The sequence below is a fragment of the Mercenaria mercenaria genome, chromosome 11 (assembly GCF_021730395.1).
Source record: "Mercenaria mercenaria strain notata chromosome 11, MADL_Memer_1, whole genome shotgun sequence".
Classification (NCBI taxonomy): Eukaryota; Metazoa; Mollusca; class Bivalvia; order Venerida; family Veneridae; genus Mercenaria; species Mercenaria mercenaria.
The window spans coordinates 2,668,567-2,690,146 of NC_069371.1; the positions used below are offsets into that span (position 1 = coordinate 2,668,567).

The following is a 21,580-nucleotide window of genomic DNA, read 5'->3' on the forward strand; positions in this document are numbered from 1 at the left end:
ACTTTGTATATCTTTAATTAATAAAATTTGTCAAATCATTTCGGTCTAAGATCTGAATTCATCATAAAATGTTTACTTAACGATGATCAGATGATATCCAAATAATTACTCTTTAAACTAATATTAACTGATCAAGGTTGTGATAAGCATGTAGGCCTAACGAAACTTTCTTAGGACCGAGTAATGAAAAGTTGCTTCCCTTAGTTTCTTTGCGCCATTTGTATGTAATTAGTGGGCGATGTGACGTGGTTGATATGGCAGGTTTATTTTTAGGCTAATTCTTGTTTAGAAATAATGTTGAAAAGTTTTTAATGTAAGTGAATTTGCTTCTAAATTGACGGAATGTTATAATGAGGTCTGTGGCGTTTATGTTTTTTCATTTACTGTCTAGCCGCTGTATTATGTTAGAATCTTGGACGTTTCGACCCAAGACATTTCGACCCCAAGACATTTCAACCCCAAAATTTAATTTTCTTGGACAATTCGACCCCAAGACATTTCGACCCCTCAGAAATAGTTGTATGTTTTCATTTTATATTTCTTCCATTTGCATATTTTACAAAATATGAATATATAGATCTATATAACAGGCTGGTCACATCTCAGAATGGTGAAAATCTGAAATTTTTACAACAAAAATCTGTTAAAAAATTATCATATTGTCAACTGTTTATATCATACAAAGTTGACCCGAAAATATAAGCATTAGCACTTCCGTAATAAAAAAGTTATCAAACATTTTGTACTTTTCTGTTGTTCTTGTTTTACCCCGATTGGGGTATATTACCCCGAACGAGGTAATTTACCCCGATTGGGAGATGTGCCCAGCCTGTATAAATATTCTATTTTTAAATGAATCGTACACAAAATACATGTCAGTGAATAAACCGCGCAAACCAGAAAGGACGTATCTTTATTATTGGAACTAATTGAATTATTTCTTCATGTTTAAGATAATTTAAGAAGAAAATATATTATGAACAGGTCTAGGAAAGTGGAGTATTTACAGATTATCTGTAAATTTACAGATAATCTATAAATTTACAGATTTTTCAATCTGTAAATTTACAGATCAAGTGTTTGAAAACTGCTAAAATTATATTTAGACACAAAATCGCAGCTTGAAATTAATTGATTTACTTATGGTATGTATAAATAAAGGTCAGTTGTAACTTTCAGTCATTTCTGTTGACTTTGATTTTTCTTAAAATGCCAAAAACTCAAAGTCAACAAAAATGGCTGAAACCCACAAATGACCTTAATTTATGCATGCTGTAAATAAACCAATTAATTCCAAGCTGCGGTTTTGAGGATAAATGTAATTTCATCAGTTTTCATACACACAATCTGTAAATTTACAGACTGAAAAATCTGTAAATTTATAGATTATCTGTAAATTTACAGATAATCTGTAAATACTCCACTTTCCTAGACCTGATGAAGTCAGTTTTTAAAAGAATTATATCATGTTTAATATATAAATATAAAAACGTTTAATTGATTTATTGCCAAAGCACAATTAATATCCTTTGAATATAAAATAATGCGGCGTAACAAACACGTGCCTCTGATTAGTCCTGATAGAGTTTGATTGGATTATCACACCTATTGATTATATCAATTAATCGGTATATTTGTTAGCTTACACAAGTGACATGTGACAAATAATGTCTAACAAGGTAAGTGCAGTTAAATATGATAAGCTTTTATTTAATTTAAAAGCTAACAAAATTACGGCGATTGTGGTTCATCCATGAGTGCGCAGATTTCCCGTGCACTCAACAAATTTTCAACCTCGTATTAAAAATTTTTTCAGTTTCAGTTTCTTTATTTCACTCAGATCATGCAAATAAACATGACAACATGAGGTAATAACACATTGTGCATTTTATTTTCCTTTTGTAAATTAATTATTTATTTGAGATATGATTGAATTCTGTCATAAACTCTAAAAATACGATTTATTTAAGAAATACATGTGTACATTAAAGAATTTTAGGACATGGAAATTCATTCACGAATGTGCAAATTTCCAGTGCGCACGCCGATTTTCAATCATGAACAAGACGTAATGCGCAAAAGTATTTTGATTTCCTTTTGAAAATAATAATTTATGATATATTTGTTTGAATTCAGTCATAAACCACTTCAAAAATACCATTTGTTGAAGAAATACGGGTGTATTTCGGTTATGGTAATTTCCCGCAAGGTCGCCGAATTTCAATCTCTTATAAAATCATTTTGCGTTAAAGTATTTTATTTTTCCTTCTGAAACTTATTATTTATATAATACACGAATGATTTCTGCAATAAACCCTTAAAAAATACCATTTATTAATAAACTATGGGTGTATTTCGGTAATGGAAATTTCCAGTGCGGTCGCTGAATTTCGATCTCGTATAAAGTCATTTTGCGTGAGTGTATTTTATTTTTTCTTTTGTATTTTATTCATTTATGATAATATATATGATTGAATTATTTAAAAAAAGCCTTCAAAAATACCTTTAACTTACAAAATACAGGTGTATTCTGGTTATTGTATTCCGGTTATGGAAAATGTATTCCGGTGTATTCTGGTTTTTAGGTGGATTCAAGTACCAAAATCGCTTGAAGCTGTTAAAATCATACTTTAAATCACATGTATTTGCTAAAATGTTTAATATAGAAAAAAGTAATATGGCTGCCACATTTTCCTTAAAGATATGAAATATGATAATAACTTTTTTCCCCGTACTTAACAGAACAGTACTCACATATTCTTATATGTCGCAGTAACAGGGATTTCGTGTTTGATATTTTACAACTGGGAGGAATGTCGTTCATAGACAAGAAAAGAGCACTTTGTAAATAACAGAAATTTTATTCTGTATTCTGTAAAGCAAATACTTTAGATGTGTGCGTCAAAATCACTTACGAAAATAACATTAAATGCGAAAATAAGCAATTATGTTGTTTAATTTCCTATTGTTTTCTTAACATTTTGGCCCAAATTAAAGATAATGTTGACACATGTTTATAAATATCCGATGTCACCACAATCGCTTAATTGATTGTTAATTGCAATGCGCACTGCCAATAAATATACACGTGCTGTATATCAACAAACAATTAATCAAGGGGTGATAATCCAATCAAAAGTGATATTTTATTTGTAGTAGCAATTACCCCAAAAGAAGTAATTCTTATTCCCATTTATTGAAATGCGTAACCTGCATCTCTCTGCATATATATCACGTTTTCTGATTATGATTTTAAATATCAATATAATGAATATGGTGACATCTTAACCTTCTATGAATTACATTATAATTATTTATATTTGGTTGAATCCCATCGAAATGAGTAGTTCCATAAATAAACGTCGGACTTCAATATTTTACGATTTTGACATTTCATATAGTCCGACGTTTTATCATAGTTATTGAATTAAGTGCTAAATATGCAAACATCTACATCAAAATTTTGAAACCGGTTAATCATTTGTATGAAATCAAGTCCAAACAGTTAACATGGTTAATGGGCCGCCACATTGAAAATATTCTTTTCTTTCCTGATGACCGTATCAGGATTCTTCCAGCAACTGACTTCACTAGGAACTTACATGTATGGACTGCATCGTTTGCAAGCAGTTTGATAATTAATAAGTTATATTTTGGTGTATTTCAATTTAAATATATCAGGACGGACAAATCCAAGACAACTGATAATGTTAATTGATGTGTTTTGGCGGAAATATACTGGGGGTCAATGTGCTGGTCAAAGTGCTGGTCAAAGAAATTAGTATATAAAGATAAAGTACGATTCGTGATGCCATTAGCGGTTTTTCAAAATTGAAACTAGTTTCACTTAGTAATCGAATCAGATCCAATTAACACAGTAATTGTCCCTGTCCAAATCTTGTCTGGAGTATTCCTCAGCAATCAAAGTTGGAATTAATTGAAACCTTATGAAATCTTCACTCTCAAGTGGAGGTGTGCATATTAATGTCTTTCATGTTGTGACTGAATAATTTTCAATAGATATTGCCCTTTAATTTTTCAACATTAGTAAACTATTTGTGCCCAGTCAGAATTGGTTAGTGAATTCCACTTTAGTTCCATTAATATGCAGTAATCATGTTTCTTGGAGCATTCAATGGTTTAGCAGGTATTTCTTGTTTGCTTTTCAAACTCTGATATTTTGAGTAATAAAACTAAAATTACTGCATTATACCAAATTACTTAAATACTAATTTTGAATACATTTCAGAACTATACCATGTTCCTGAAAGATCTGCATTGATGGTTTGAGATCTGAGTAGATGATATAAGATGTGCGGTGACAGTATGATACCTACAGTGATGGTATGAGATCTGCAGTGATGGTATGAGATCACTGAGGACTTTATAAGACAGTATGACAGAATGAGATATCCGGTAACAGAATCAGTTCCGTAGTGACATTATGAGATATGCAAAGACAGTATGAGGTCCATGGTGTCAGTATCAGATATGCGATAACAATATTAGATCTGTGATGACATTATGAAATCTACAAAGACATGGTGATGTATGAGATCTGCAATGACAGTATGAGATCTGTAGCAATATTATGTGATTTGTAGTGACTGTATGTTATCCATTGTGACAGTATGAGATCTGCAGTGACAGTTTGTGATCTGCCGTGACAGTATGACAGCTGCAGTGACGGTACGAGATATGCAGTGACAGTATGAGATCTGCAGTGACAGAATGAGATCTGCAGTGACAGAATGAGATCTGCCCGTGACTGTATAACATCTGCAGTGACAGTATGAGATCTGCAGTGACAGTATGAGATCTGCAGTGACAGTATGACATCTGCAGTGACAGTATGAGATCTGCAGTGACAGTATGAGATCTGCAGTGACAGTATGAGATCTGCAGTGACAGAATGAGATCTGCAGTGACAGTATCAGATCTGCTGTGACAGTATGAGATCTGCTGTGACAGTATGACATTTACTGTGACATGAGATTTGCGGTGACTTGAGATCTGCAGTAGCAATATGAGATCTGGGGTGACAGTTTTAGATCTGCCAGGACTGTATGAGATATGTGGTGATATGTAAGCTGCGATGACAATATGAGATCTGCTGTGACATTATGAGATCTGCGGAGAGGGTATGAGATCTGCAGTGACAGTATGAGATCTGTGGTGACAGTATGAGATCTGTGGTGACAGTATGAAATTTGTGGTGACAGTATTAGATCTTTGTTGACATAATGAGATCAGCAGTAAGTTAACAGTATGAGATATGTAATGACTTTATGAGATCTGTGGTGATGGGATGAGATCTGTGGTAACAGTATTAGATCTGCAATGACAGTATGAGATCTGTGGTGACAGTATGAGATCTGCAGTGACAGTATGAGATCTATGGTGACAGTATGAGTTCTATATTCCCAGCTTTTTATGTTGGTGTGTGTTCTTTGATGTGCATCAAAGACCATCAGGAAATGAAGAAACTACATGAGAGAAGTGCCATTGCATAACAATAGCTTTTATCTGTTATGTTTTTAACAAACTTTTGTACAAACCTGCAATATGTGGATTCATATGGAAGTTCATGGTACAGGCTAAAGAAAAACAAATGGAACAGAAAATTTGTAAGGAAATATATAATTCTACTGGTGTTATTGACATGTGTGCTCAATTCAGTAGACAGTTTCATTAGGTAAGTCTTGATAGATATGCCTTACATATACACAGTTTAGGACTTAGTAAGTTAGTTTGTCAGTTAAGCAGGGCTTGACTAATGCTTTGAAAGGAAATCCTGTATCATGAATTGCTTAGAATTTTTCACTTGTTCAGCTGCAGTTTACACTTGTCTGGTTGTTCACTAAAGAAGCAGGCATACTTTACTATGTTACTCACCATATGTTGGTGTGCCGTAAAACTTGTATTTACAAGCAACAAGAGGATTCGTCAAGTTCTGTTTAACACTTAATCTCCGATGTAGAAAAGTATGTTAAAGGGGCACAACTCTAGATAATGTCAGATTTAATGTTCTTAGCGTAAATCTGTAAAATATTGAAACCCAGAAATCTGTCTAATTACATTTCTTCAATTTAACATGATTTTTTATTGAATGACCAGTGATTTATAAGAATACATAATTGGAGTGATAAAAAGAGTTTTTATAAAACTGAAAGATTTGTAAAAGTTTCTAAAGTTTTGTTAGCTGGTCTGTCTTTTTTTTGAAAATGAAAACTTGCAAGTTGCTGTCATCACTTGTTTTAAAACTTTGTACACTGAAAGGACTACAGGAATGCCCTCTGTCTGTATGTTCATAAATCTGGATCCTGCAATTGCTAAAGAAGTATTCAAGCTAGGCTCTTAAAACTTGGTATGTGAATAGAGGGCAACATGTGAATTTTGCATGTACATGACTTATGCTTGTAGGTCATAGGTCAAGGTCACTATTGAAGATCAAGTACAAATTATTACCTCTCCATAACTTTATATGCATTGATGAGTTGTCTTAGTACAGCACACAGATGCTCCCCATGATGAGACAATGTGTCACATACATGAACTGTGCTTGTAGGTCAAGGTCACTGTTGAAATTTAAGTAACAATGAATTTTGTTTCTTAGTTCCTTAATGCCTTGAAGCATTTTGATTCCTAACACTGTTGCGAACAAGTACAAAGGATAAACGGGCCTTCATGGCGGAGTGGTTAAGGTCACTGACTTTTGATCACTTGCCCCTCATCGATGTAGGTTCGAGTCTCACTCGGGAGTTGAATTCTTCATGTGAGGAAGCCATCCAGCTGGCTTACGGAAGGTCGGTGGTTCTACCCAGGTGCCCGCTCGTGATGAAATAATGCACGGAGGGGTAGCCTTGTGTCTTACTCACCATTAAAGCTGGAAAGTTGCCATATGACCTAGCATGTGTCGGTGTGACGTTAAATCCAACCAAAAAAAAAACAAAACAACAATAAAAACAAGGGATGAACACTAACAAAGTATTCAGCTGGTTGCTGCTAGGGGACTTCTGTATTACCACTGCAATAATCTTGTCAATTGTTTACCAGAGTCATGAATCTTGATCTGTTTTTGACCTGTGCTACTTCTCTGATAACACTAGTTGGCATTCTACCAAACACCACAGGAGTTGCACCTGTTATTTGAATGTTATGGTTCATCGATTTTCCCTGGAATTATGTCCCTTTTTGCATTTTACAATTTCTACCTGGTGAGTGGTGGAAGACATTAATTTGTTTTGAAAAACAACCTCTAGTTTACAGTTTGTAACAAATAAAAGTATTTGTCATGTTTTAATGTATTGACATGATTCTGGAGATGTGCCCTTCTAAGATTTTCATTTTAAAAGACATACAGAATATAGCATTTAGTTGTGATGTGTGTTGGAATTAGTTCATGCTGCATTTATGGAGTAATAATATGGAGAAAGGATCATATGTCAAGATTTGTAAATGTTTTTATTCAAAGATGATTTATAAACATAGTTAAAATTGTCTGCAGTTAAAAGTGTCTGCAGAAGAAAAATGTAATTGAGTTGATTGCTGCATGTATATCTTCGTGTTTAAATCCAAGATTTAAATTTTTAGAAGGGCATTCTGAAAGTGTACTGCTGAACTGTGTAAGTTTGAAAAAAAAGACCATGTTGTAGAGATAGACCCTAACATTTTCGTTGATAGAAATACATTAAATAAAGTCTAGAAATTGATTTCCAAGTCCTTGAAATTAACAAAAATGATTTCATAAATGTGCAATGTATGATAGTTTTGCTAATATCAGTAACAGAAATTTTAATATTTAATTCAAAGTTGTGATCCGCAAAGAATGTCTTGCCTTGGGCTAGTACTTTAAAGCAGAGATATTTATTAGTTTACTTCCCTTGCAATTACACAATAGAGTAGAAAACGAAAACTGTTTAAGACACAATATTATACATTTTTGCACAACAAAATCGTTTAGGATTTATTAATATGTGTTTGATTTACCCCTGAACCACTGGTTCCTATGATTTTGTCAACTTACTTATGGTAAAAATTAACTTTTAACAAGCCGATAATAAAATGAAATACCAGTAAGTATTTTATAGTGCAGATAATACAGTTTTGCTTGTATCAAAATGTCACAACAGAAGCACTTTTGTAATACAGAACACCTGGTAGGATTAGTAAAGGTGCAATTACATTGATCTCTTTTTCCTATGCCTACATGTTGAGACCTTGAGGACTTACACAATTCCCGGCATGCTATTACACAATCTCTCACATGCTATGCATGCATTAGTATGGTGTCTCAATCTCTGTACTAATTAAATTTCTTGTCAGAAATTGGTAGGCATATTATAAATTGTAATATCTTTGCTCATGCAAAATTAAGCTGAAAAATGTCTAGTTGTTTCTGCCCACTTAAATATGTTTCTGATCTGTCCACACTTAGACCATTCATATAATGGATCTTTTTCAACAGTAAAGTTTAACATTCAGAAATAACAAGTGAGATGGCTTATCCCTAACTAAGATTCCTTATCAACTTGTACATTTCATCTACTGTTTGCTTCATGATTCAGCCATTATGACTGATTCTGCCTTTGCAACCAGTGTAGCCCACAATCAGTCTGCATGTATGTGTAGTCTGATCATGATCTGCACTGTTCAGTCGTTTTTAGCTCACCTGAGCCAAAGGCTCATGGTGAACTATTGTGACCGCTCAATGTCCGTCATGCGTTGGCGTCTGTCAACATGTTCTAAAAAATCTTCTTGAAAATCACTGGACAGAATTACACCAATCTTCACAGGAATGATCCTTGGGTGGCCGTCCTTCAAAATTATTCAAAGAATTGAATTCCATGCAGAATTATGGTTGCCATGGCAACTGAAAGGAAAAACTTTAAAAATCTTCTCAAAAACCAGAAGCCCTAGAGCTTGGATATTTGGTGTTAAGCATTGCCTATTGGACCTCTAGCAAATTTGTTCAAATCATGACCCCGGGGTCACTTGATTTTACATAGGAAAATCTTTAAAAATCTTCGCAAAAACCAGAAGCCCTAAAGCTTAGATATTTGACATGTAGCATTGCCTAGTGGACCTCTACTAAAATTGTTCAAATCATGACCCCGGGGTCAAAAATGACGCCGCCCAAGGGGTCAATTGATTTTACATAGGAAAATCTTCAAAAAATTTCTAAAAATAAACCAGAAGTCCTAGGGCTTAGATATTTGACATGTAGCATTGCCTAGTGGACCTCTACTAAAATTGTCCAAATCATGACTCTGGGGGTCAAAATTGACCCCGCCCCAGGGGTCACTTGATTTTACAGAGAAAAGTCTTCTTAAAATATACCAGAAGGCCTAAGGCTTAGATATTTGACATGTATCATTGCCTAGTTGACCTCTACAAATTTTTTTCTAATAATGATTGTACAATTTTTTTTTCAAATCTTGACCCTCCCATGGGTCATACTGACCCAGCCCCAGGGGTTACTTGATTGTACATAGGGAAATCTTCATAAATTTGCTAAAAATAAACCAGAAGTCAGATATTATAAGTATGTTTTGTGGCTGCTGGCTAGGTGTTTAATTACATAAGCCATTGATATTCTTTACCTCATTGTCTAAATTCTGACTTCACAATGGTTTGTAGTTCTAACTGGTATGGTACCACACAAACTGTCTGTGTATTGGTGGCTGCCATGGATATAGTTACTCTTTGAAACCATAAAACTTTAAAATTTACAACAAAATTTTAACCCTATTTTGTAAACTTGAAAATCATATAATTTTTAAAAATAATTTAATACAACGTGCCATCTTTAATATTAATAAATAATTAAACTTTATTATAATATCTTCAGCAACGAAAAACTTTGTTGTATCATATTATTCTGTGTATATTGCACAATGCTTATTTTGTTTTGTACTTTTTGCCCAGAGTATTCTCATGATTGTCGAATGTTCCACTTCATCTCGGCAATCAGCTGCTGAGGTGGTGAGTGCCTCTCCGGTTGTTGGTGCTTGGCGGCGCTTTTTTCCAATCTCGCCCGGTGGTTCTAAAGGTCTTTAAGGCAGCACTGCCTTCTGATTAATGTACATGCTATTTGGTTCTTCTTTGATCTCAAATTGATCCAAAGTTTTCATGTTATGCTTCTTAGTGATATGTCGGCTAGCGTTATCTTTCCGCCAGAACTTCCTGTTGCAACAAGGACATGTATAGCTAAGCTTTGTTTGAGAGCATTAATTTAGTCTGGGTTGGAGTCATAAGCGTCTATAGCAGTGTTGTGTGGACTCCTTTTGCTAAGGTCCTTATTGCTTAGGCTGCTGAATGGCATTAATTGACATAGATAAATTTTCTCTTTAGTTTTTGTCATTTGATATCACTGATAGTTTTCATTCATAATTTTCTTTGAATGATAAGTCTTGCATCACGTAGATGTTGTTTATAAGGTCTTTCTGTATTCTGGCTGTTATCATTGCCACCTTGGAATATTTAGCAGAATTTGGCATAGTGGCCATATTGTCTGCAGATGTAACTTAGTATTTAAGAGAATTTAACTAATTAAAACAGCATATATTCTCGAACGGCACTTGTTCTTTTTTCCAAGAATCTTCGTAGTCAATTTGTTTTGATATTTCTGTTAATCAGATAAATGTGCTTCCCAGAGATTTGAAAACTATTTTATTGATGTAAAAGATTAACATTTTAACTTATATTATGAATGAATTCAGCGATATTATTCCCCGCCCTTTTACTAAGTGAACAGTGACACAGGGAATCAATGTTGAACAAAAATTCTGATCGATTTTAGGTTAGTTATTGTGATCTTTTGATGTCCGTTGTCTGTCTCGTCTGTTATCTGTCAACATTTAGCTTGTGTATGTGATAGAGTCCGTGTTTTTCAACTGATCTTCATGAAATGTTATCAGAGTGATTATCCTTGATGAAATTGCTGCTAGGTTTCAAAATGGGTCATCTAGGGTCAAAAACCAGGTCACTCAGTCAAATCAAAGAAAAAAAACATGTGTATGGGATAGAATGCGATAGAGGCTGTTTTTTATGCCCCCAAAGGGAGGCATATTAGTTTTCAACTGTCCGTCCGTTAGTTCGTTCATTCGTTCGTTAGTTCGTTACGTTAACTTTTTGCATGAAGGCACTTTACTCGCGAACCACTGCACCCATAACCTTCAAACTTCACATACTGATAGTACTTATTGGGTACACCACCCCTACTGACTTTGGGGTCACCAGGTCAAAGGTCAAGGTCACAGGGGCCAACGTAAACTTTTTGCATGAAGGCATTTTACTCACGAACCACTGCACCCAGGACCTTCAAACTTCACATGCTGACTTTGGGGTCACCATGTCAAAGGTCAAGGTCACAGGGGCCAACGTTAACTTTTTGCATGAAGGCACTTTACTTGCAAATCACTGCACCCAGGACCTTCAAACTTCACATGCTGATAGTACTTATTGAGTACACCACCCCTACTGACTTTGGGGTCACCAGGTCAAAGGTCAAGGTCACAGGGGCCAACGTGAACTTTTTGCATGAAGGCACTTTACTCGCGAACCACTGCACCTAGGACCTTCAAACTTTACTTGCTGATAGTACTTATTGAGTACACCAACCCTATTGACTTTGGGGTCACCAGGTCAAAGGTCAAGGTCACAGGGGCTAACGTTAACTTTTTGCATGAAGACACTTTACTAGCGAACCACTTCACCAAGGACCTTCAAACTTCACATGCTGATAGTACTTATTGAGTACACCACCCTACTGACTTTGGGGTCACCAGGTCAAAGGTCAAGGTGCTGCGGGGGCATTTGTCACCATTAGTGACAGCTCTTGTTTTCAAATGAGATGTCAAGCTTGATTATTTTATAATTCCTTTCATTTAGTAAGCGGAAGTCTACAAGAGACTGATACACGCTTTTCATAAGCATCAGTCTAGTCCTGTATTGTACGTGGTCCATTAACCTGTATTGTATGTGGTCGTACACTTACTATCCGAAAGTGATTTCCTCTCCCGAAAAGCACATGAATTAACTGTACTATAAAAGCGAGTACATGTTTGTGGCAGTCTCAGCGTGCTTCTGACTTCACAAGCTAGTGTTATTTTATTTAATATGCACAGAGTTAAGTCAGTCAGTGTTGCTGTCGTTCACACTGTTACTTCATCAGTGAATGCTGGCCAGTCCATTAGTAATCAACTCTTTAATCGTCAAGTGCCCTGATTACAAATAAAAGTCTAATAAATATTGCCTTTAACAACAGTTTGTCATTGATAATTACATTATATACAAAACAATTTCTAATGCATTATAAAATGAAACTATATACTAGTCTTCATTTTTCAGAATATGAAAATAAGAAAGAAAACAGAAACCATTTGATACCCATTATAATACTTTTGAAAACACAGGCTAAACAAACTGTTAATATTTAAATGGGATTAAATATTTGTCTTAAAATTTCATTTGATCGTTATAATTATATCAGTAAACGTTTAAACGTTTTGAAGATAATCTTTATTCGTTTTTATGCTAAAACAGTTCTAATGCACTGTAATTGTTTTCCCCCTAAAGATGTCTAAATAAAACAAAAACAAGCAATAATTGAAACATCCAATTAAAATACGTATTCTTGAATGGAGTGAAATATTTATACTTTATGCGTATTATAATTGACTATTATACACGCATATGTCATATTTTCGTTCATGAATACATTTGAAAACAATATTTGTATACATAAAACGCAATAAACTGAAAACTATATCACAATTGACATGAAATAGTATTACAAATGACAATAATACAAGAACACACTGAAAACAACATCAAAATAAACTGAACGTGAGTTAGACAAAAACCGCGTCATTATTTACAAACGAAGGTTTCTTTTTTAATAGAAAGAACACATTCGATTTCGATCGTATGTTTAATTTATCCTTGATCTATTTTATGGTCATAGCATAGAGAACTGTTGCAAAGTAAAATCTTTGTGTCTATTGGGATAAGCATACGATGTTCATCTATGACTCGGTACAGGGCTTGTTCATAATTTCTTGTCAAGCACGATTTTCCAGTGTAGCACTGGTCCAGCTCTAGACACACTCTCCCTGCCTTTACTGTGACAGGATGGATGTACCGGGGACAATAACTACCAGAACAAATCAACACCCATTACAATATTTACAAAATTATTTTATAGCAAATGATTATTTACAAAGAATAATCTTGTTATCAGAAAGAAAGAAAAAACCTGAGCTCAGTAACTCTTTTATCACCTATAAAGTTGTAACACTGACTGTTTTATGACACAGATGTTTCCGTTAAGTTTTAACTTTAAGTAGCACAAAAATACAACATATCTTCAAGTAAAGTCCCTTTGAACCGTGAATACGTTGACTCCATTTTGGCTCCCTTATATATAATGATGGTAGGTGATTGGATCTCTGAGGTGACTTCAGTGAATTATAAAAATTATCGTCTTTGCGGTTTACGGCACAACCATGGGACGAAAGCTCTGCGCTTGGAAAATCACATCCAGGCGAGTGAAGACAAGTGAACCTTGGGTATTGTACTTCCGGGTTGTGACATCATCACCAGGTACAAGTCGTCTGGTGGAAGAAGCTAAAATATATAACATATGGTAAGCACCATAGCAAAACAAAAGTCAGGGCATAAAACTGCTCCTTTGCGTACACCATACCTTCGTAGACTCCCATAAATAATACGTGTTACTTATACAAAATATATGTGCTACTAAGTTCAGACGTCACGTGATTAAAATACGTCACTTATTACTCCCATTATTACTAAAATTAATTACTTAAAGTTAAGTATGGAAAATATATGAAAAGTAAGGGACCTCCGTGGCCGAGTGGTTAGAGTCATTGACTTCAAACCATTTGCCTCTCATCAATGTGGGTTCGAAACCTCATTTGGGGCGTAGAATTCTTCACGTGAGGAAGCCATCCAGCTGGCTTACGGAAGGTCAATGGTTCTACCCAGGTGCACGCTCGTGATGAAATTATGCACGGAGGGGCACCTGGGGTCTTCCTCCATCATTAAAGCTGGAAAGTCGCCATATGACTTAAAATTGTGTCGGTGTGACATTAAACCCAACTGTCAAAGAATGGAGACAATATTGCTCTCCCCTTTCTTAGATAAATTGCTGAAGAATCAACTAGTTTTGTTCGGTGGGACAGACTTTAATATTACCGGTATCTATGCAATGACTCTTAAGGTAGCTCTGCATGAGTAGCTCTGCATGTTTGAAAAACCGGAAGAGATGGCGTAATGTCATTTATCTGGAAAATGTAGAATAAAACCTGGATTAGGCGTACTGAAATGAAAATCAGTTTATGAATTAATCTTAACCTGTGAGTAAATTTATTAAAGTGACAGTGTTGCTATATTTCTAAAGTCAAAATATTATATCAAACATAAGCCACGTTTAATAAATGAAAATAATGTCTTAAAATTAACGTGAAATGCCCGATTCCCTTTAATCATAGTCAAATATCTCGAAAACAAGCACATGGACCTATACATTTTATTTCACCAAATTACAGGCCTTGTGTTTATTTACAATTGTGAGAAGTTTTATCAAAATCTACATTGTAGAAAAAATTCTGTTCGCGAAAATGTTATGGAAGATATGAGGAGTTCAGGTCACAAAATATGTGCAAGACAGACGGACGGACGGACGGATGGAAGGAAGGACGGACAAAGTGAATCCAGTATTAGGGTGTAATCAAATTCTACATTGTAGAAAAAAATTGATCCAAACGTGCAGAACTACCTTAAACTGGAGTTTAAATAACCTTTTTCACATATATTATAACTACTGAAAAAAATTACGAATCCTTTCATTGTCCAGGTTAATACAACAACCCTCATAAGTACAGTAAAAACTCACTAAACCGGACAAGGTCGGTACTAGGCAAAATGTCCGGTTTAGTGAGGATTCCGGTTTACTGAGGATTTTAGGTCTGGAGTATATTAACTGACTTGTAAGGTAAACAGACCTGGGGTAATTAAAAATGTAATTGTAATTAATTGCAATTAAATTACATTTCCCAAGTAATTGAATGTAATTTGTAATTGGGTCATTTATCAATTACATGTAATTGTAATTTAATTAATTACAGAACAGTTCTATGGTGTAATTGACAATTACATTTCAATTACTTTCCAATTACATGGCACATGCTAATCCAGTTTGTTGAACAAATAGTATATATAATTTGTTCAACAAACTGGATTATTATTTTATGTTTATTACCAGTGACACTTCACTTCAACAATTGCTAATATGCATTTCATAGCTGTGAAAAACAACAATAGAATATTATGGTAGGTGTTAACCCCTTGGACATAGCTCCTTTGTTCTGATATTTGTTTCATTAGAACCAACTGGTAATCTTTGATGATGTTTGTCACTATGTTTTTGGAGAAAATGATCAAATTAGGATTTGAAATTGTTATTTGCATAATTATTATTTAGATTTTTATCGGAGCAAAAATTGAAATGCTTAGCATTTAGTTTAATCATTTTTATCTGTGATAAAATTTGTTGTATTAAATGATATAAACAACATAGCATTTCACAGTTCTAACAAGATAAAAAATTTAATTATTATTGTAGACATTATGAGTATTCTACAGTGTCAGTGACATAGTTATTCTAGGATGACTCATGAATGTTTTACAACTTATTTTCAATGTGGTCCTTTGGATAACTTGTAGTGTCAAGGATAAAAACTTAAAATATATGTTTAAAATGTAAATGATTAAATACTGAACTAGACTAGTTAAATTTGAAATATATTGCAGAACCATGATCCTATAAACTTCAGAGAAATTCCGACCTCAGAGAAATACCTGACTTTACATGCATCTTCTCTAACCGAATTCTGCTGGACGATGTATTACTCGTGCGAAAACAGGCCAGGAAATCCTGGAATTATCCTGGGATATCTCAGGTTATCTCAGGAGAATTTCCTGCCATTTTCCTGGGATATCCTGGGATATCTCAAGATTTTTCACACCGGTAATTGGAACAGGATTTATTCCTGCACATTCCTGGCCATTCCTGTATAAGCAGGAAATGCCAGGATGTAAAAGGATATCCTGGGAAGCCAAGATGGAAAGAAGTGTCCTAAGGTCAGGATATCCTGGGATTTCCTGGAAGGTAGAGTCCCAGGACCAGGATATCCCAGGATGGTAGAAAGTTCCTAGGGCTAGGATATCCTGGGATTTCCTGGAGTGTAAATTCCCAGGACCAGGATATCCCAGGATGGTAGAAAGTGTCCTGGGCCAGGATATCCTGGGATTTCTTGGCAAGTAGGAGTCCCAGGGCCATCCAAGGTTATCCTGGGTGCAGGACTTTACCTTATTAGAAATGATCGATACTTGTATCTCATTTGGAAAGAATTTAATTTTTGTAGGTTTAACATTATTATTACACTGAAATGTGATTCTAAAGACAAATACAAGTTTCAAGCTTTCAGTACTTTTGGGGGGGGGAGGGGGGGGGCAATTTATATAATAGGTATCTCACAAAGACTGACAACAGTAAACAAAATTAAAAAAAAAAAATGTTAAATGTTGAATGTTATTTTGACACTAAAATATGATCATCGTTGACAGGTTGTATTGTTTTTCTTTCACAATTTGGCATAATTCAATATCTTTTTTTATACTCCAATTCATTTCATCAACTGTTGAATGTAATTAGCCTTTGCCTTCAGCCTGTCCCTCATTATATTTAGGCACCCATGTAATTAAGTCAGTGGTTCAAATTTATTTATGCACTAATTACCTTAAGTTTATACAAGTATTAGATAAACTCTTGCTACAGAAGCATAATTATCTATCATTCACAGATACCTGAACAAAAATTACCTGTGACCAGGTAAAAGTTTAAGCCACTGAGATGAATAAAGTTCATGTTTTAGTCTATAATTTTTTCTAGTCCTGTGACATATTATAGGTTTAAATTACATTTTAAATGAGAAAGTTTAAAGTTCTTACCTGATGTCCTTCTTAAAGCATTTTTAGTTTCCAGTTAAAAATATTTAGCTCCATTCTATGTGCCACCAACAACATGAACAAAGCACTTCCTGTTTACATTCAAATTTTTGGTATTCATGAGCAATTTCTCCAGTACAGTTAGTTATTGAAGGGAATATCTAGAATGTTATTGATTTAAATATATACAGTACAAAAGTGAACTTGACCATTTTTTAGCTCACAGAATTTGCAAACATCACAGAAAAACAAGTAGAAAAATAGGGGATTATTTTTTTGGCACAGGTAAAACAGCTTCAGAAGCAAGCCTGCATTTTCATTGGTTCCTATCTTGATGCAGGATTTCTCAGGATATCCTGGGATTTCCTGCTGGAAGTACATAATGATTACATTTGTAACAGCTTATTGAATCTTATTTTAAAAAGTCCTGGCTTGTCCTGCTTTATCCTGTCTTCATTTATTTAGGTCCTGGCTTTTCCTGTCTTAAGCTGAGCTCTTAAAATATCAAGTAGGATATCCCAGGATATCTCAGGATTTACCTGGGATATCCTGGCCTCCAGGATTTATTTCTGCACGGGTAACTATTAATTAGGGCTGACTTGTAGCTCCTTTTGCAATAATATTGAAGACAGAGTCCCGCAAACACAGATTTTTACTTTGAGCTTAAATTCAATTTTGAAATAACTGAAATCAGTTTACATGTGGATTATCATGTTTGTGTAGTACAAAGTAAAGAACTTTGCTACAGTGTTCGTGTAAGAAGCGCCACATTTGGTATTGTAATTGAATGTAATTAATTACAATTTCCAATGTAATTGTAATTTAATTATTTACATCGCTAAATTTCATGTAATGGTAATTGTAATTTAATTGGACATTTCTCAATGTAATAGTAATTTAATTAATTACATTTTAAAGTAATTGACCCCAGGTCTGAAGGTAAATTACACATAAATTATGAATATAATTAAATAACGTAATAATTCAATAAGTTTTACCTTTGAAATTGCAAAATTTAGATTTTTTCAGATATTTGTAATAGAGCTTAGGCTTCATTTCAGAATCCTTAATGAGATTCATCTTGTCCATAAAGGACAGTTCCATTCTAGGACATTTTAACACTGAGAGAAGGATATTCATAAGTGATTCCTTTAAACATTCTATGCAATTTATTAACAAGCTGATTTTTCAGTCTTAAATAAAAACAGTTTTGCAATTCTTAAGAATATCATTTCAATTCATTTGCTTGAGAAACTAACAAATATACTATCTGAGTTATTTCACAAAAGTAAATTGATTTTCATATTACCAACAACCAATATTAAACTCTTTAAATTAAACAGATTAAAACTTATCACAAAGCACTATTCATAACTATTGCCAACAAATAGCACCAGATATGACACCTGCATTGTGCATTTCTAATACACAGGGGTGCATTTCCAGTATACACAGCAGGGTTTGACATATTCTGAAAAATATATGTCTGGTTAAGTGAGGTGAAATTATGTTGATTATCAGATAGGTGACAATTTTTTTCCATTTTAGTGTCCAGTATCCGGAATACAAAGTTTCCGGTTTACTGAGGATTTCCATATAATGAAAATAGAAGGGAATAAACGGGGACTCTGAAAAATGTCCAGTTTACTGAGGATTTCAGTTTAGTGGAGATTGGGTTTAGAGGGTTTTCAATGTATATAAAAATACCTGGGAAACAGTAGCTAAATACTTTCTAAGTTTAGTGGATGTTACTCTTTCTGGATGCTGAAGCTGTGCAGCATAAACTGTCTTCCTTATACAGGCACTACCTCTCATGTGGTTGAAATCTCCCTTAAAAATATGACGGTTACCATCATTTACATATATATACAGGAATACAGAAGAAAGACAACTATTTGTAAATACAAATAAGTAAACACAAGTACCAAATCTACACAGAATACACCATCTTTAGCTTCATTCAGTTGCAATTTAAAGCAAGAAATATGATAATGACCTCAAACTTGAATACTGGCTGATTTTGTTCATTTTTTAATCCGTCAGTGATCAATTATTATTTTCTTTTTTTTTTCATCACTTGCATTTCGAAAAATCATACATTCACCAACATTTCCACAAGCAAAATGTCCTCTTTTGGGCATTTGCAAAATGTTTGTCGCGCAAAAATATCCACTTATACAGTAATTCATTTGTTTTACCTCTGCAAATACATATGGATTGCAGCTGGCCACTCCTGCATCCATTCTGTAAGTTACAATAGCATCAAATGCAGCAACCATTGTTCTTGTTAGCAGCACAGGTACCCGTTTTCCATTCTTTCCCAATACCTCAACTAAGTCCATGCTAAAAATAACAATCTTAACATCAATTATCCATGGCTGATACCCAATAAAAATCTTATGATGTAGTTTGCTGTACATCATGAAAAGACAACAAAACATCAGGTAAATTTACTTTTAAGTCAAAATATGACTTTTTAGTCAAAGTGTGAATAACTTCATCAGGTTTTGCATCCCATCTTTAGTCTTTTGGACGGCATTTTAATATTTTCAAGAGTTTGACTGATGCAAGTTTTTGTTCATTACAATTCTAATATATCTTTAAAATACTGAATACTGCTGCTTGTTCTGTTTTTCTTCTTTACATTAACATTTTTTAATGAAAAACTGCATTTAAATCTGAATGGTAGAAAAGTGTACAAAAACCATTTTTGGGATTGAATAAGTACCAAACCTTCATTATTTTATTAAGTGCACATGTAGACGTAGACAGGATAATTAACAAGAATGACAAACTGCCTACAAGATGCTAACAAGAGCTGTCCATAAGACAGCACACTCGACTTTTCCAGAGCTTGACTCAGATTTAAAGCTTTGCCAGTAAATGAGGCATTACTCAATGAAACACATAATAATAGTTGTGATAATTATTAGTCTAATCAGAGTTATGGGGATTGTTTCTCCTGATGTAGACTTTGATAGTGAATAACTATTTCAAGTTTCATTAAAAAGCTTCGATAGTATAAAGTTATCTGACTTAAAAAAAAAATTTAACCAACGCAAACGCCGACGCCAACAGTGACAGTATAAGCTCTCATTTTCTCTGAAAGGTCCAGCCAAAGATTAATAACAATTTGACAAACCAGACTTAAAACTGGTATTGGGTATTGCAACTTGCGGTAAAATGTACGTTGGTCACCAGAACTGGAATCCATTTCGTATCTGGACGATGGCGTAAGAGGTCCATTAAAATGTCTCTCTGGCATAGACGCTGGCGTAGGCGATCTAGGTCACCTCGTCTAGAGACGTATAATGGACGCTCGAAAATGCCGTTGTTGTTGTAGGGCACGAAATAACGATACTCCCCAGTCTCTCTGTTCTGGAGAATACTCCCAAATACCAGATTTAAACGAAAAGAGTGTTGTTCCTGACGGTATATATCGTCGGCGTAGCGCATCAGTTGGTCTACACTGACGTCATTGTCTAAAGGGAAGTTGTAAACGGACAAATAGGTCCCCGTTGATGCGGTTCCAAAATCAAGGGTGCGTTTGCCTCGTAGACCTGACGCAGCCCGTCGTGGTCGGCATCTCTAATCCAGGGAGCATTATTGTCATCCCAAGGTGGGCGTTGTAAAGCTCCCCCTACCTGCTGGAAATGGTGTCGCATATTGTGTAAGTATAACTCTCGTCGACTGCGAAACTGTTGATTGCATCGACGACAGCGAACTTGTTGTGGACAGGATTTTGTCTTTTCCGATGCTGGTTGTTGAACATTTGTTTTGTGCAGGCGCAGACAATGCTTGTACAAAGCTCGCCGAGTGTTAAATATTTCGTTGCATCGTCGGCAGCGAAATTGTTGAGATCGGGAAGAGGCATGTTTCGGTGTTATTGACCAGGATGTTGCAATATTACTCCCCGATGGCCTTTTCTCGTGTAAGAGCTGTAAACGAATTTCGTCCCGAGGTTCGAGACAAGTACATGTTGGCATATTATTGGATGGATTGGCTGATACACACCCTCTACATTGAAGTCCGCCATAAATTAAACTTCGGTAGCGAAGTGAGGATCGGAAAATACCCCGTGGATGGATACACCCCGCCGAGTCAACCGGGACAACAGTCGACCGTTTATCAATTCCACGGCTGCTATTGGCACGCTCACGTGTGCCACGTGACCCGAGGGGTCAAGGACAAGACATGGTGGAAAGAAAGGGAAGACAAATACAGAAAAACGCAAGAGACAACTGCCTATTTGAAAGGTCGAGGTTGTCACGTGATCGAGATAAAAGCGTAAATAAGAAGCGTATGACAAGTCATAAGTAATATATATACTGAATATGCACTAGCTTGTATTCAAGAAAACACACACACACACAAAAGCGTAGTGTTTTTTCTTTATAATCGTTTGTCTAAATGAAGAAGATGTATAATCATTCCTTTCATTTTGTTTTTCCAGTTAGCACATTTCATGTCCGTCTCACGCCAATACCGACAATAAATTTTCAGTCTGTACATGTTGACGAGTTCCTTATCTTCCAACAAAGCAACG

General features: G+C 34.8%; 1 protein-coding gene across 1 annotated transcript; it reads right to left on the reverse strand.

Annotated features, from left to right (window-relative positions):
- Positions 1 to 13,179: 13,179 nt before the first annotated feature.
- LOC123532822 (uncharacterized) lies at positions 13,180 to 21,113 on the reverse strand. The gene is made up of 3 exons (XM_045314409.2): positions 19,233 to 21,113; positions 18,742 to 18,864; positions 13,180 to 13,629 (listed from the first exon to the last, which is right to left on the reverse strand). The coding sequence occupies exons 1-3, from the start codon at positions 19,473 to 19,475 to the stop codon at positions 13,537 to 13,539; spliced, it is 459 nt and encodes a 152-aa protein (XP_045170344.2). The 5' UTR covers positions 19,476 to 21,113; the 3' UTR covers positions 13,180 to 13,536.
- Between the last annotated feature and the right edge of the window lie 467 nt (positions 21,114 to 21,580).

Bases quoted from the DNA above. Each gene is read 5' to 3' on its own strand.
- LOC123532822 (XM_045314409.2), bottom strand. From the start codon at position 19,475: ATGTTTTGTTGTCTTTTCATGATGTACAGCAAACTACATCATAAGATT. The intron at 18,865-19,232 runs GTAAAACAAATG...CATATTTTTAAG, and splicing joins ATCCATATGTATTTGCAGAG to GGAGATTTCAACCACATGAG. The intron at 13,630-18,741 runs GTATTTTTATAT...TATATATTTTAG, and splicing joins ATTTAGCTACTGTTTCCCAG to CTTCTTCCACCAGACGACTT.